Genomic DNA, 12,975 nt, shown 5'->3' on the forward strand with positions numbered 1-12,975 from the left:
CACGTGGAGATGCTGGTGGATTTCGTCCACCTTACCTCAGAAGCCCAGCTCAAGGGGATCCGTGGACACTATCCAGCACTTAAAGGGGCTTTGGATGCCATGGGCAGGGTGGTTGACCGGATCCATAGAGAGCGGTGGGAGGCGGAACAGTCCCAGTTGGCCCGGGCCGGTGCACCCATGTGCTCTATTTGCATGGAGTACGGGCATGCGGAGGCCAACTGCCATGACCGGGAAGAGGACACAGACACCTAGAGTGGGAGGAGCTTGAGGTCCAGAGCGAGGCAGAAGAACTGCTGTCTCAGGAGGAAGAGCCATGGCCGTGCCTAGTACCGTTGCCACGGCAATTTACAGGGGGGGACGATCCCCTGATGGAGGAGCTAAGGCCTCACCCCCCCGAAATGTTTTGGGGGGGACGAGGGCAAGTAGTAGATTACCTTCAGCAGCCACCGGTAGTGCTGCTGAGAGAAGGGGAGGAGCCACTGCCACCTTCGCAGCCAGAAGGGGAGGAGCCCCTGCCGCCTTCGCAGCCAGAAGGGGAGGAGCACCTGCTGCCTTCGCAGCCAGAAGGGGAGGAGCCCCTGCCGCCTTTGCCGTTAAGAGTAGAGGAGCAGGAGCTACCTCTACCACCACCACTGGGAGAAGTGGAGCTCCTGCTGCCGCCTTCATGGCCAGGGGCTTCCCTCCCGACGTCCGCCTCGCCTGGGGTTTCTTGTGTCTCCTTTGCTTCTCCTAGGGTCGCTGTCGGGGGTCCTGCTTCGCCTGGGGTCGCCGAGGGTCCGCTGCTGCCGGCGTCGCCTCCCGAGGGTTCGCTGCTGCCGCCGTCGCCTCCCGAGGGTCCGCTGCTGCCGCCGTCGCCTCCCGAGGGTCCGCTGCTGCCGCCGTCGCCTCCCGAGGGTCCGCTGCTGCCGCCGTCGCCTCCCGAGGGTCCGCTGCTGCCGCCGTCGCCTCCCGAGGGTCCGCTGCTGCCGCCGTCGCCTCCCGAGGGTCCGCTGCTGCCGCCGTCGCCTCCCGAGGGTCCGCTGCTGCCGCCGTCGCCTCCCGAGGGTCCGCTGCTGCCGCCGTCGCCTCCCGAGGGTCCGCTGCTGCCGGCGTCGCCTCCCGAGGGTCCGCTGCTGCCGCCGTCGCCTCCCGAGGGTCCGCTGCTGCCGCCGTCGCCTCCCGAGGGTCCGCTGCTGCCGGCGTCGCCTCCCGAGGGTCCGCTGCTGCCGCCGTCGCCTCCCGAGGGTCCGCTGCTGCCGCCGTCGCCTCCCGAGGGTCCGCTGCTGCCGGCGTCGCCTCCCGAGGGTCCGCTGCTGCCGCCGTCGCCTCCCGAGGGTCCGCTGCTGCCGCCGTCGCCTCCCGAGGGTCCGCTGCTGCCGCCGTCGCCTCCCGAGGGTCCGCTGCTGCCGGCGTCGCCTCCCGAGGGTCCGCTGCTGCCGCCGTCGCCTCCCGAGGGTCCGCTGCTGCCGCCGTCGCCTCCCGAGGGTCCGCTGCTGCCGCCGTCGCCTCCCGAGGGTCCGCTGCTGCCGGCGTCGCCTCCCGAGGGTCCGCTGCTGCCGCCGTTGCCTCCCGAGGGTCCGCTGCTGCAGCTGTCGCCTGGGGTCTCCTGCTTGCCGTCGCCGGAGGGTCCTGTTCCATTGCCAACCTTGCAATCTGTCAGCAGGGACCCACAAATGGACAGAGGGGACACTGGGGTTAAGGGGTAGGCCAGGGGTTAAACGGGCACCCCTTTATAACAGCCCAGGGGTCATCATGGGGGTTAAAATGGCGTCCCCTGACAGAAGCCCAGAGAAGGGCATGGAGTTAATGTTGGGGCCAGCTGGCATCAGACGGCAGGGTAGGCAAGTAGGTAAACGCAACCCTGTCCGTCTGATGTTTGACAGAGGCCGGCTGAGCCCCAGCGTTCCCTCCCACCCACCCATGTGTTTGTGGGGAATAAGAGGGTGGTCGAATGGACCCTGGGGGTCCATTCTAAGGGGGAGGGTGTGTGGCAGGGCAGAAGCCCTGAATGTGCAGCAGTGTGGACTAGTGGTTAGGGCTTTGGACTCTTGACTGGAGGGTCGTGGGTTCAATCCCTGGTAGGGGACACTGCTGCTGTACCCTTGAGCAAGGTACTTTACCTAGATTGCTCCAGTAAAAACCCAACTGTATAAATGGGGAATTGTATGTAAAAATAATGTGATATCTTGTAAAAATTGTAAGTCGCCCTGGATAAGGGCGTCTGCTAAGAAATAAATAATAATAATAATAATAATGTGTAAATATGGAAGTGTGTGTTAGATATGGCAGGGCTGGAAATTAAGATTCCAGCCCTGGTTGTCTTGGGTGTGTTTGTGGTGGTGGTTGGCAGGAATAGGGTTAATTCCTATCCCTGCCAAATACATGTGCAGAATGTAGCCAGGTGTTGATTGAATTATTAGTTCTCAATCAACCCTGGCCACATGGTATATAAGGGAGCCTGGGAGAGAGACACAGGGGCCTGAAATGTTTGTTTAAAAAGAACTCACCGTGATAGCACTGCTTGGGTGAGGGTTTTGTGTTTTTCATTTTTGTGGTTCGTGATTGTTTTTGTTAAACCTTTTTATTTTGTGTTTATTAAAAATGCGCGGCAGCGCTTAAACTGCAGTTTTACTGTCTCCGAGTCTCTGTCCACCCAGCCATCCTGTCACAGGGCCGAATACTTTCGCAAGGCACTGTACTTTTGGTGCAAATGATACATTCTGACAAGTAACATTGTAATAGCATAATACAGCACTATCCGTATCAGATGAACTGCATATTGAAATCGAATAGGATTCTGTGAATGCTTATAACATTCTTAGGCGTACTTCAAAATGACCTTAACTGGCATTTCAAAGAGACACAGCACACGATATAATTCCGTTATACTGTGCATAATATTTTGGACACAATTTGTGTGATTTACTTGTGCATATCTTTATTTAAAATTTGGGGTAATTCTAGCTCAAGTGTGCCATATCTTGGGAGGAGTCTAGGATGTAGAACAGGGTTCCAGGCTGGGTCTTGTGTGTGCAAAAGAAGAGCAGTGGAACTCAAGAATAGAGCAGTGGAACTCCTGAGTAGAGCAGTGGAACTCAAGAGTAGAGCAGTGGAACTCAAGAGCAGAGCAGAAGAACTCCTAAGTAGAGCAGTGGAACTCAAGAATAGAGCAGTGGAACTCCTGAGTAGAGCAGTGGCATTCCTGGGTAGAACAGTGGAACTCAAGAGTAGAGCAGTGGCATTCCCGGGTACAGAAGTGGAACTCAAGAGTAGAGCAGTGGCATTCCTGGGTAGAGCACTGGAACTCAAGAGTAGAGCAGTGGAACTCAAGAATAGAGCAGTGGAACTTGAGCCCCACATGCCTTATTTGTATGAATAACTGAATCTAGAAAATTGACTTTTCTTGATTTTCTGACATTATGATGCTGTGAACTTTTTGAGTTATTGATAAATTGCACAAAGGCATTTGATGCTACATTTTGTTGCTACATATTGTGGAGTAGTGGTTAGGGCTCTGGGTTCAATCCCCAGTGGGAGACACTGCTGTTGTACCCTTGAGCAAGGTACTTTACCTAGATTGCTCCAGTAAAAACCCAACTGTAAAAATGGGTAATTGTATGTAAAATAATGTGATATCTGTATAATGTGAAATAATGTATAATGTGATATCTTGTAACAATTGTAAGTCGCCCTGGATAAGGGCGTCTGCTAAGAAATAAATAATAATAATAATAATAATAATAATAATAATACATATTAGCAGTGAACAATATTGAATATTCTTCAGAATTGGTAGATAAATAGTAACTAAGGACCCAGTTTGTGTTTGCTGAGATTCTTTGTTGTGTGCTGTGTTGCAGTGGAATGGTGTGGGGTGTGGGAGATGCAGTATTTTGAAGGTATTTCAAGGACCATGTGTTAGGAATCTCTGTCTGGTACAGTTAGAGTGACCAAAGGGAGGTCCTGATCTTGGTTTGAAATACTTCTGGAAGTTCCAGGGCCAAGGGGCTGAAGTAACTTTAGATTTTTAGCCAATAATGAATCAAGAAGAAGATTTGGTTACATTTTCTTTTTTAAATACAGTCTGAGACTCTAAAAGCCTGTTTTGTTTTGCTTTAAACTCAAATTCAGTTTCATGTGGCCATCATGTGCCACAAGTGTGTCATGCATTGTAAAGAATAGGTCAAACGGTAAACGGGATTTAGTTTGCATCATTCAATAACTATGAAAAAAACCATGTCACAAACTTTCACAAATTTTCCAATGGTTATACTATGCATGGTTTTCATTGTTTTCAAAGTGCTTTACCATACATCTCTGGGCTTTACAATGCTTAACTATGCTTTATCATGCTTTCACTATGCTTTACTATGGGACACTTTTATAAGGGATAGGAATCTATGATAAACACTTGAAGAAGACTTGGTTACACTCCAGATTAACCTGTAATCCAGATTTAGCACTATTGGGTTTGCAAAGCACCATCCGCCACAGTCTGGAACACATAAAGAATCTTAGAGTAATTAGCAGGGTTCCCAAAAATATGGTGTTCCACGACCCCACCTGTTTCAACTGCTTAAATAACGTACCTGTCATTTTTCTTTTCATTGTTAACATCCTCACAGCTTTTTATACATAAAGTCTGTTTCAAAGCTCTTTTCAAAATGGTCGCTCTAGTGCACTGATAGAATTATTGCCCACATTGTCAAACAGGTAACACAGCAATAACGATCCATGATGTGGTACAGAACAGAAAAGCCAGAGCACATTTATTTTTTTAAATCGCTCTTCCTGCAGATTTAGAGGACAGATCTCAAACCCCAGTGCATTAGGCGGCCATTTTCAAAAGAGCTTTGTGAGGGACTGGAACCAACTCCCCAGTAATGTTGTTGAAGCTGACACCCTGGGATCCTTCAAGAAGCTGCTTGATGCGATTCTGGGATCAATAAGCTACTAACAAACAAACGAGCAAGATGGGCCGAATGGACTCCTCTCGTTTGTAAACTTTCTTATGTTCTTATGTTCTAATGAAACAGACTTTAAAGTTATAAGTGTAAAAAGTTGTCAGGATGTTAACAATGAAAAGACAAATTACAGGTGCGTTATTTAAACAGTTGTAGCAACACGTGGAACCCTACTACTTACTCTTTAAATTCTGCCCATCTTCAGCTTGGAGAAATATCTTAATCTCACAAAGTTCTGGGTTATTCATTACATTGGCCCTTTGATATTATAGAATACTTGCCGGGTATTCCATTTGCAGTTTTACAAAAGTGTGTGCTACATATGGTAGGTTTGAATTGGTTGTCAAGCCCAGTTCATTGATGGCCTGTTTAGCAAGGCCACTGATGTCAGTATATTCGGGGCAGGTTGTGCACTGCACAGCACAAGCTGTTCCCTGTTGAGCTGGTGGACTGTGTGCCCCGGTTTGCTCATGGAGTTTCCACATACTAACTGACTTGCATTAATAATACAAAAAGATGACAAGGAGTTATACATCCAATAGCTTTTTATTATCTCAGAGATTAAATGTGTACACAATTAAAACAAGTGTTCTCTCGGGATACATTTGGACTTTGTTAAAAATACCAACAATGTGAAAATAGCTTGTTACATACAGATGCATCTGACAAATAGATTCAAATAGCTTGTACATTTACAAAATAAAAGCTGAATTCATGATCAGTTCAGCAAAATCCTTCATGTGTATGTTTAAATTACAAAATGACTTTCTTACTGATAATTATAAGAAACAGTGTACACCCAACTGTGCATAACAAGGCTGTAATTCTATTGAGGGTTTCTGGTGACAAATCTGCAGGTAGAATGTTGTGGTTTGTTTGGTATTGACAGTGTTTTGTTGTGTTCATGTACTGGTGTTAGAGTTTGTTTTTATCTTATTATATCCTTATTGGAGTACATTTACCGTAGAAATACATCTAAAGCAGCCAATTCCAGTCCATGGAGTGGTAGTGCCTAGCTTATTAAGTAGAATGGCGAGTTTGATTGAACATCGCCACAGCACTGGGAATAATCACCGGTCAGGAAGTGCTGCCAAATGTTTTGCTAAAAGCCACCCCTAAGAAATGGCTCAGTATCCAGGATGCTGGGGTTATGTGCTAGCTGGGTGTGAGCTCTCCCACACATCTCATCCAATCCAAAGGCACTCCTTATTCAAACAGTAACGTCACTGGGTATATAATATACTGCTCTTCACCCAGAGGGTTGCTTCAGCTATTTGGCAACCAACTGGATCCTTGTTCTCCATAATGGATCAGACAACTTTGCTACAAGTACAGGGAGCAATGTCTGGGGAACAGAAGTGTAAAAAAACATTGCTTCTATGTGAACTACTGGAGTTGGATACTGGTTATCTAGCCATCTGAGCTCAAAATGGTAAAAGGTAAGGAAGTTAAAGCCAGGTAAAACAGCTTTTACATGTTTGAGATTTGATAAGTCCATGGCTCAGACTGATCTTGCTTTCATTGACCCCACGTCCCCCTTTAAACCTCAAGCAGCAAGTAGAAATAACCACTGTGCATTGCGTAATAGAAAAACTGCCTAGCTGATAAACATTACAGCATGTATCTCAACTGATTAGAATCTCCTGTCAACAAATGTATAACATTACCTGATACATTCTAACAGGACTTAAAGTCATGACCATCTAGACCAGTTACCAGTGTTTGTACTTGGAGTTTTAGATTTCCAATGGTTAGCCACTGTAGCTCTGTTAAAGAAGGCGAACTATGTTTTTAAAAACATAATCTGTCTGTTGCGTTCCTCTCATTCTCCACCTTGAGAAAAGTTGCTTAAAAGCAGGTATTGTTGCAAAAAACATTGATCATTAGGCTCAAAAGTTAATTGTAAAAGGCACAGAAAACTTAACAGAGCAGCTAGCCGCAGTGTTGAGGTGAGTGGAGCAGCGGATTGGTGTCCCTGGCACGCATCGTGCTGTGTTTCCATGGAGGGCAGTGTCTCACTCCTCGGAGTCGGCTCCGTGGCGGTAGCGCAGAGAGGCGCTGAGTTGGCATCGCTTGTGCTTCATTGTGAGTCCGTACTCGGGGGTGAGGTCCAGCTTCTGGCCAGGCAGGCTGCGAAACTCCAGCCGCTGCAGGAGCACAGCCAGGAAGAGGAAGACTTCACTGCGGCCGATAGACTCGCCAATGCAGCGCCTCTTCCCCAACCCGAACACCATGACCTTCTCCGACTCAGCCTTGTTGATACCAGTGCCCTCTGCATTCAGGAAGCGCTCTGGAGAGAAGGTGGAGGGATCCTTCCACAGACTCCTGAGGAAACACCCAAGTGCAGGTTAGCATCACTTCCAAAGAACCTCTCTCAGCTTGGCACTGCAGCTAAACAAGCACTGTGGCACTGTATGGGTCTACAGTTATGGGCAAAGGTTTTGCATCATCTACAATTTTAGGACTGACACAATCTATAACAAACTATATGAACATAATTTAGATATTTTATTTGACATAATGCAATCAAAGAAATGACTAAATGATATCGTAAAAGTCTAGCAGAAGCCATAATACAGTATTTCATGTTAGATTGACATGTTGATTTTTTTCAATTTGTCTATTTTTCATTAAGCATATAGAAAACTACTAAGTGATATGCAATGACTTCATGAAGCAACATTAATTCTGTAGGGTGATGCAAAACATTTGACCATAGCTGCACATTTGATGACCTTGGGTGATACAAGGTTTATATAATTAGTTACAATACGTTTCATTGTAGAAAATGTACCTGCTGCAAAAAGACTGAAGAAAGCATGGGAGATTTTGGTAAGGTAACTTACGGGTCGTGGTTGACCTGCCACTGGTTCACAAAGATACACGTGTCCTTGGGAATGTAAAAGCCATTGAGAGCCGTGTCCTTCGTCGTGCTGAAATGAGGAAAGAACCAGCACTTTTAGAACATGTGTTCACAGCAAACAAAACTGTCTGCCAAGGGGAACTGGGATGAACTGAAAGAGTTAGCAGAGTGGGGCTTACCAGTGAGGGATGGTGAAAGGGAGGAAGGAGGAGTGGCGGAAGGTCTCCAGGATGAAGGCCTCTACATACGGCAGGCTGGGTCTATCCGAGAGTCTGGGGCTACGCTCCCTGCCCACATGCTCATCTGCAGAGGAAGAGAAAGAAGTCAGCAAATGGAGTGTGACCTAGTGGTTAGAGCTGAGGGACAGGGAGGCAGTGTGGTCTAGTGGGCAGAGCTGAGGGACTGGGAGGCAGTGTGGTCTAGTGGGTAGAGCACAGGGACTGGGAGGCAGTGTGGTCTAGTGGGTAGAGCTGGGGGACTGGGAGTCAGTGTGGTCTAGTGGGTAGAGCTGGGGGACTGGGAGTCAGTGTGGTCTAGTGGGTAGAGCTGAGGGACTGGGAGGCAGTTTGGTCTAGTGGTTAGAGCTGAGGGACTGGGAGGCAGTGTGGTCTAGGGGTTAGAGCTGAGGGACTGGGATGGAGGCAGTGTGGTCTAGTGGGTAGAGCTGAGGGACTGGGAGTCAGTGTGGTCTAGGGGTTAGAGCTGGGGGACTGGGAGGCAGTGTGGCCTATTGGTTAATGCCGAGTGACTGGGAGGGAAGCAGTGTGGCCTATTGTTTAGAGCTAAACGATTGAGAATGGTGCTGTGTGGCCTACTAGTTAAAGATGAGGGACTGGGAGGTTGCTTTGTGGCCTTAATGTGTTGCTGTTTTGTACAGAAAAAAAGATGCAAAAAAGGTGCTAGATAGACTTACCTAATACCTGGTGGATCTTCTTCTGGATATCAGGGTGGGACACCAAGTACATTAAGCACCAGGAGAGAGCAGTGCTAATTGTATCAAAGCCTGGAAATGAAGTGACAAGGGGTACCACGTCAGCTCATGGAACACACAACAACCTGGTATGTGCTGAGATGTGCTAAAGCACAGGGGATTGAACACCGAAGGCAAGTCATTACTAAGGATTTTATTAAGATAGCATGTTTGAACAAATGGTTAAATTCTCTTGATTATACCCCTTCTGCTATGCACTGCACTTGCCTGGCCTAGGCATCACGTTACTGCATCCTCAGCTGATGCACTATCCTTGAATATGTCACTGTAGATATAACCTGTTGTAATCCTAACTTGTTGCATCCTGTTTCATATTGTATTTGTACTTACTGTACTTAAATATTAATCTTGCATTGTATACCTGTACTGCCCTGTAACACCTGTAAGTCACCTTGGATAAAGGCATCTGCCAAATAAATAAATAAGCTGTATAATACGATAAATTAAATTGAGAGAAAAACTCACCAGCTCCAAAAAGGTCATTAACAATGGACACAATTTTCTCGTCAGAGATCTGAATGTTGGCGTTCTCGTCCACCTTCTTGTCCTGGCAATGTTCAATCAGTGAGTCAGTGATGTCACGAATGTTGCTCTGGAGGTGAGAGAAACAGAACAGTGATGAACATCATGGCTAATGGCCAAGTGGGGGCTTGAAGCACCATGGCTTGCTTGATTTCAAATGACTGAGATCTGCGTGTGATTATGGAATTCTGGTTTTGCATCTGTGACTTAACAGTACTCTTTAGTAGGTAGAAATCTTAACTGCTAATAGTTCTCAGTAGGGTATGCTCACAACACTATGGTAATGTTCTCAGTATGAAACTGCCATGCTCAAAACACTACAGTATTCTAGAGTATAGCATAACCAGCATATTTCACCGGCAGCACAACCACTCACATGCACAGCCCTTACCTTGTCGAAGGAGCGGTAGTGGTCGGTCACAATGTTCTGGATGAAGGTGTTGAATCTGTTGCTGATGCCAATGAAGGCGCGCATGTTGCGGTTGGGCAGGATACGGAGAGCAGGGATGAAGTCGGCAGGATTGCCGCTGGCAGTCACACGCCCGAACTCGTCGCTCAGGTTCACCAGATTTACCAGCTCCTGGTCGTCGTGGCTGTAACGCCGGCCGAAGCACATGGCACAGATGACATTGGCCACCGAGACCACAATGTGGCGGAAAGGGTCAAAACTCCCATCAGCTTCCATGACCCCAGAGAGCCGCTTCACCAAGTATTCCGCCTCCAGGGAGATGTGCTCCTCAAGCACGCAGGAGTAGCTGCTGGTTGGGCTTTCAACGGTGGAGAAAGAGCGAAGGGCATTCTGTGCCAGCTTGCGCCGGACTCGCCACACCCCGGCATGGTCATTACTGAAGGTCAAGCTCTTGCCGTTAGAGATGAACTGGAAACTGTAGAGGTCAGGCCGTCCAGCAAAGTCGTCCCCTTGCTTGATGAGAGCCTGGCGCACCGTCTCATTCCCGCTCAACACCACCACAGGCCGGGTGCCAATCTGGATCTGCATGACGTCTCCGTAGCGCTGGCTCATCTTCGTCAGGCTGAGGTGGGGGTTGCCTCCTAGCTCCAGCACGTTTCCGATCAGGGGTAGGGGTGTGGGCCCGGGGGGTCTGCGCAGACCCACTGGGATCTCTGTGCGCAGGAGCTGCAGCAACAGGTAGACTGCGCACAACGTTGCCACGGCGACCAGGCTCTCGGACACTAAGATGGGCCCAAGGATGGGTAGAGATATGAGCGCCATTGTTTTTCCTTTTTCAAAGGTTTTTAAATGCAGCACACAGATCTCAGAGCTCAGATATCTGTTTAAAGAAACAGAAAAATACAGCATTTATTAGCAAGGTGCAGACGTAGGAGACTTTTCCTTGCAATAAAGAAACAGCCTTTGTGTGCACTGAAAAAAAAAAACCTAGTTAAAGACAGCAATTGTAACAACTGGCCATATCACTATCACACACACACACTTCATCAAGGAAAAAAAAGTATTTGAACAATAATATTTATATTTCAGGAACTTACAAGTCTTGTACAGTGTACAAGATTACTGTACAAGACTGGCACACAACTGCCGTTTAAAAACAGCCCTTTATTCTTTAAAGACCCCCCAATTTCCGTTACACACTGTATGCACAAGCACATAACTTCAATATACACTCCCCCATTCACAAACACACACCCTGTAATTTGCATATACATTACTTTATAAACGCATGTCCTATTACAAGCTGAGCAATGCACAACGCACAACGCACTGGAGCGACCTGGCACTATATGAACAACCCGCTTAGCAATGCGCAACCTGGCACTATATTAACAACCCGCTCAGCAATGCGTAAAGCAATGGCGCGACCTGGCACTATATTAACAACCCGCTCAGCAATGCGCAACGCACTGGAACGCATGTCTGTGTTTGGATAGAGTTTTGGGTAGCAGTATACTGAATTGCGTTAAACCACTTAAGAAATATTCGGTCTTCTGATTTCCTATGTGTAAGTGACCTGCGCACTTTACCGCGCATTGTGCCACAGTCACTTATATTCGACCCCTAACTTCGCTACAGCGCCACACTGCACAACAATTAACCGTGGTCAGGTGTAATTCAGATCGCACAGAATATGCCACCCTAGTCCTCAATGAAGTTGTGATTTCATCTAGTTTATTTTTCCTTTGTATTGTATTTTTGTAGCCTGTTGCACATATAGGCAACTGGAGTGTAGGAAGCACCTGTAAGTGCTATCTAATGCACTGTTAAACAATGCAGCTTTCAAACCCCTAGCTGTAATAAAACCTTGCGGTGCTCGAGGAATATAGCTGACAATGACCAAGACTGTTGCGTCAATGAGAGAGATTCCAGATCTCAATCTGCAACACTGGCACTAACAGCGCGTATAAAAAACTGCACAAACCACCTGGATCTCAACAGGTACCGAGTTACAAATTACAACCACCTGCGCCTGACACGAATAAAGCGCCGAAATGCCTCTAGCATTAGATAACGTTGCAGGCTGAACAGTAAATTACAAATGATTAACCATAACTTCAAAAGCTCAATCATAGATTAGAAGTCAAGACTTCAACTAAAATTGCAAAAGCTGTAGTTTCTCATACAACGAATCTAGTAGTTAAAATATTTCTCAATGTATCTATTTTTTAAGTTTGTTTTTAAGTTTTATATAAAATGCATTTTCATAGTTGTACCAACCTATCACTCAAAAAGTCATTCTGTAGGTATGCCCGTAGACTACACTGCTTCTGCTGGCACAGTATCGTGTAAATATACTGAAATATATTTTGTAAAATACCGTACATTATATGACTTCATGCACACTGTATAATGCATTTGGTAATCTACACTATATCATTTTACAGTGTTTTTGTAGGAGTTTATAAGCAACTACATTGCATGTCTTCAGTGCAAACTACTGCAATGTAGGTATTTGTACTTCTTCCTTAAAATCTGTTGTAGTCTACTCAACTCTTTTTATAAATGCAAAATTAACAACAAAAATATACGGATTAAAATACAAGTAAAAAGCATAATTACCTTGTCAATTTGCTAAGCCGTTGGGTTTGAGCCCAGCTTTGATCTCAGTCGAGTCACACAGTGTATACTGTAATCGGTGACTAGGCAAGTCTATCTTCAGCAGCCTGATACTTGCTTTACTCTCCCAATCACCAGACTATGAAGATGCGGAGAAGACCGTTTCTTTTATAGAGCTCCGCGCGCCCGCATTGGTCAGTCCTCTCTGTCACGTGGCTGCTCTTCAGCATACAGCACCTTCCATTGCACACACACCCTGCGGTGCGATTTTAACATGAGGAAGGCTAATTAAAAACAATAAAAGAGAGGCGGTAGATCGATGCTATTCCAACTATTCCAACACAAAACGAACGAGAACAAAAGAAAACTATGCAAAGAATGGCAAAGGATGGAAAGTTATAAAAGAAAGAATATTAAATAAACAAACAGAAGACTACATAAATAAGCAAGTGTTTAGTTACGTCAGTCACTATTGAGATAGAAGAGTATCGGCATGATTAGCGCCATTAAGTACATTTCAATAGCAGGTAGATAAAGTACAGCTATTGTGTCCTCGTGTAAATAAGCTATCTTCCACAGCAAGGTGTACATCACATGAGAAGAAGAACGCGTCTGACTGAAGCCAGCG

General features: G+C 46.6%; 1 protein-coding gene across 1 annotated transcript; it reads right to left on the minus strand.

The window, feature by feature from the left end:
• Positions 1 to 5,470: 5,470 nt before the first annotated feature.
• LOC117428243 (cytochrome P450 1A1) lies at positions 5,471 to 12,504 on the minus strand. Its single transcript, XM_034047113.3, has 7 exons — positions 12,351 to 12,504; positions 9,711 to 10,608; positions 9,263 to 9,389; positions 8,720 to 8,809; positions 7,986 to 8,109; positions 7,790 to 7,876; positions 5,471 to 7,268 (listed from the first exon to the last, which is right to left on the minus strand). Exons 2-7 carry the CDS (start codon positions 10,548 to 10,550, stop codon positions 6,959 to 6,961), a joined length of 1,578 nt encoding a protein of 525 aa, XP_033903004.2. The 5' UTR covers positions 10,551 to 10,608; positions 12,351 to 12,504; the 3' UTR covers positions 5,471 to 6,958.
• Positions 12,505 to 12,975: the final 471 nt, after the last annotated feature.

This window comes from Acipenser ruthenus, chromosome 21 (assembly GCF_902713425.1).
Source record: "Acipenser ruthenus chromosome 21, fAciRut3.2 maternal haplotype, whole genome shotgun sequence".
NCBI classification, from domain to species: domain Eukaryota; kingdom Metazoa; phylum Chordata; class Actinopteri; order Acipenseriformes; family Acipenseridae; genus Acipenser; species Acipenser ruthenus.

Excerpts from the sequence above, each read along its gene's own strand:
- LOC117428243 (XM_034047113.3), bottom strand. The coding sequence starts at position 10,550 with ATGGCGCTCATATCTCTACCCATCCTTGGGCCCATCTTAGTGTCCGAG. Across the intron at positions 8,810-9,262 it reads TAATGACCTTTTTGGAGCTG|GCTTTGATACAATTAGCACT; the intron begins GTGAGTTTTTCT and ends CTTCATTTCCAG. Across the intron at positions 7,877-7,985 it reads CCTTTCACCATCCCTCACTG|CACGACGAAGGACACGGCTC; the intron begins GTAAGCCCCACT and ends TCCTCATTTCAG.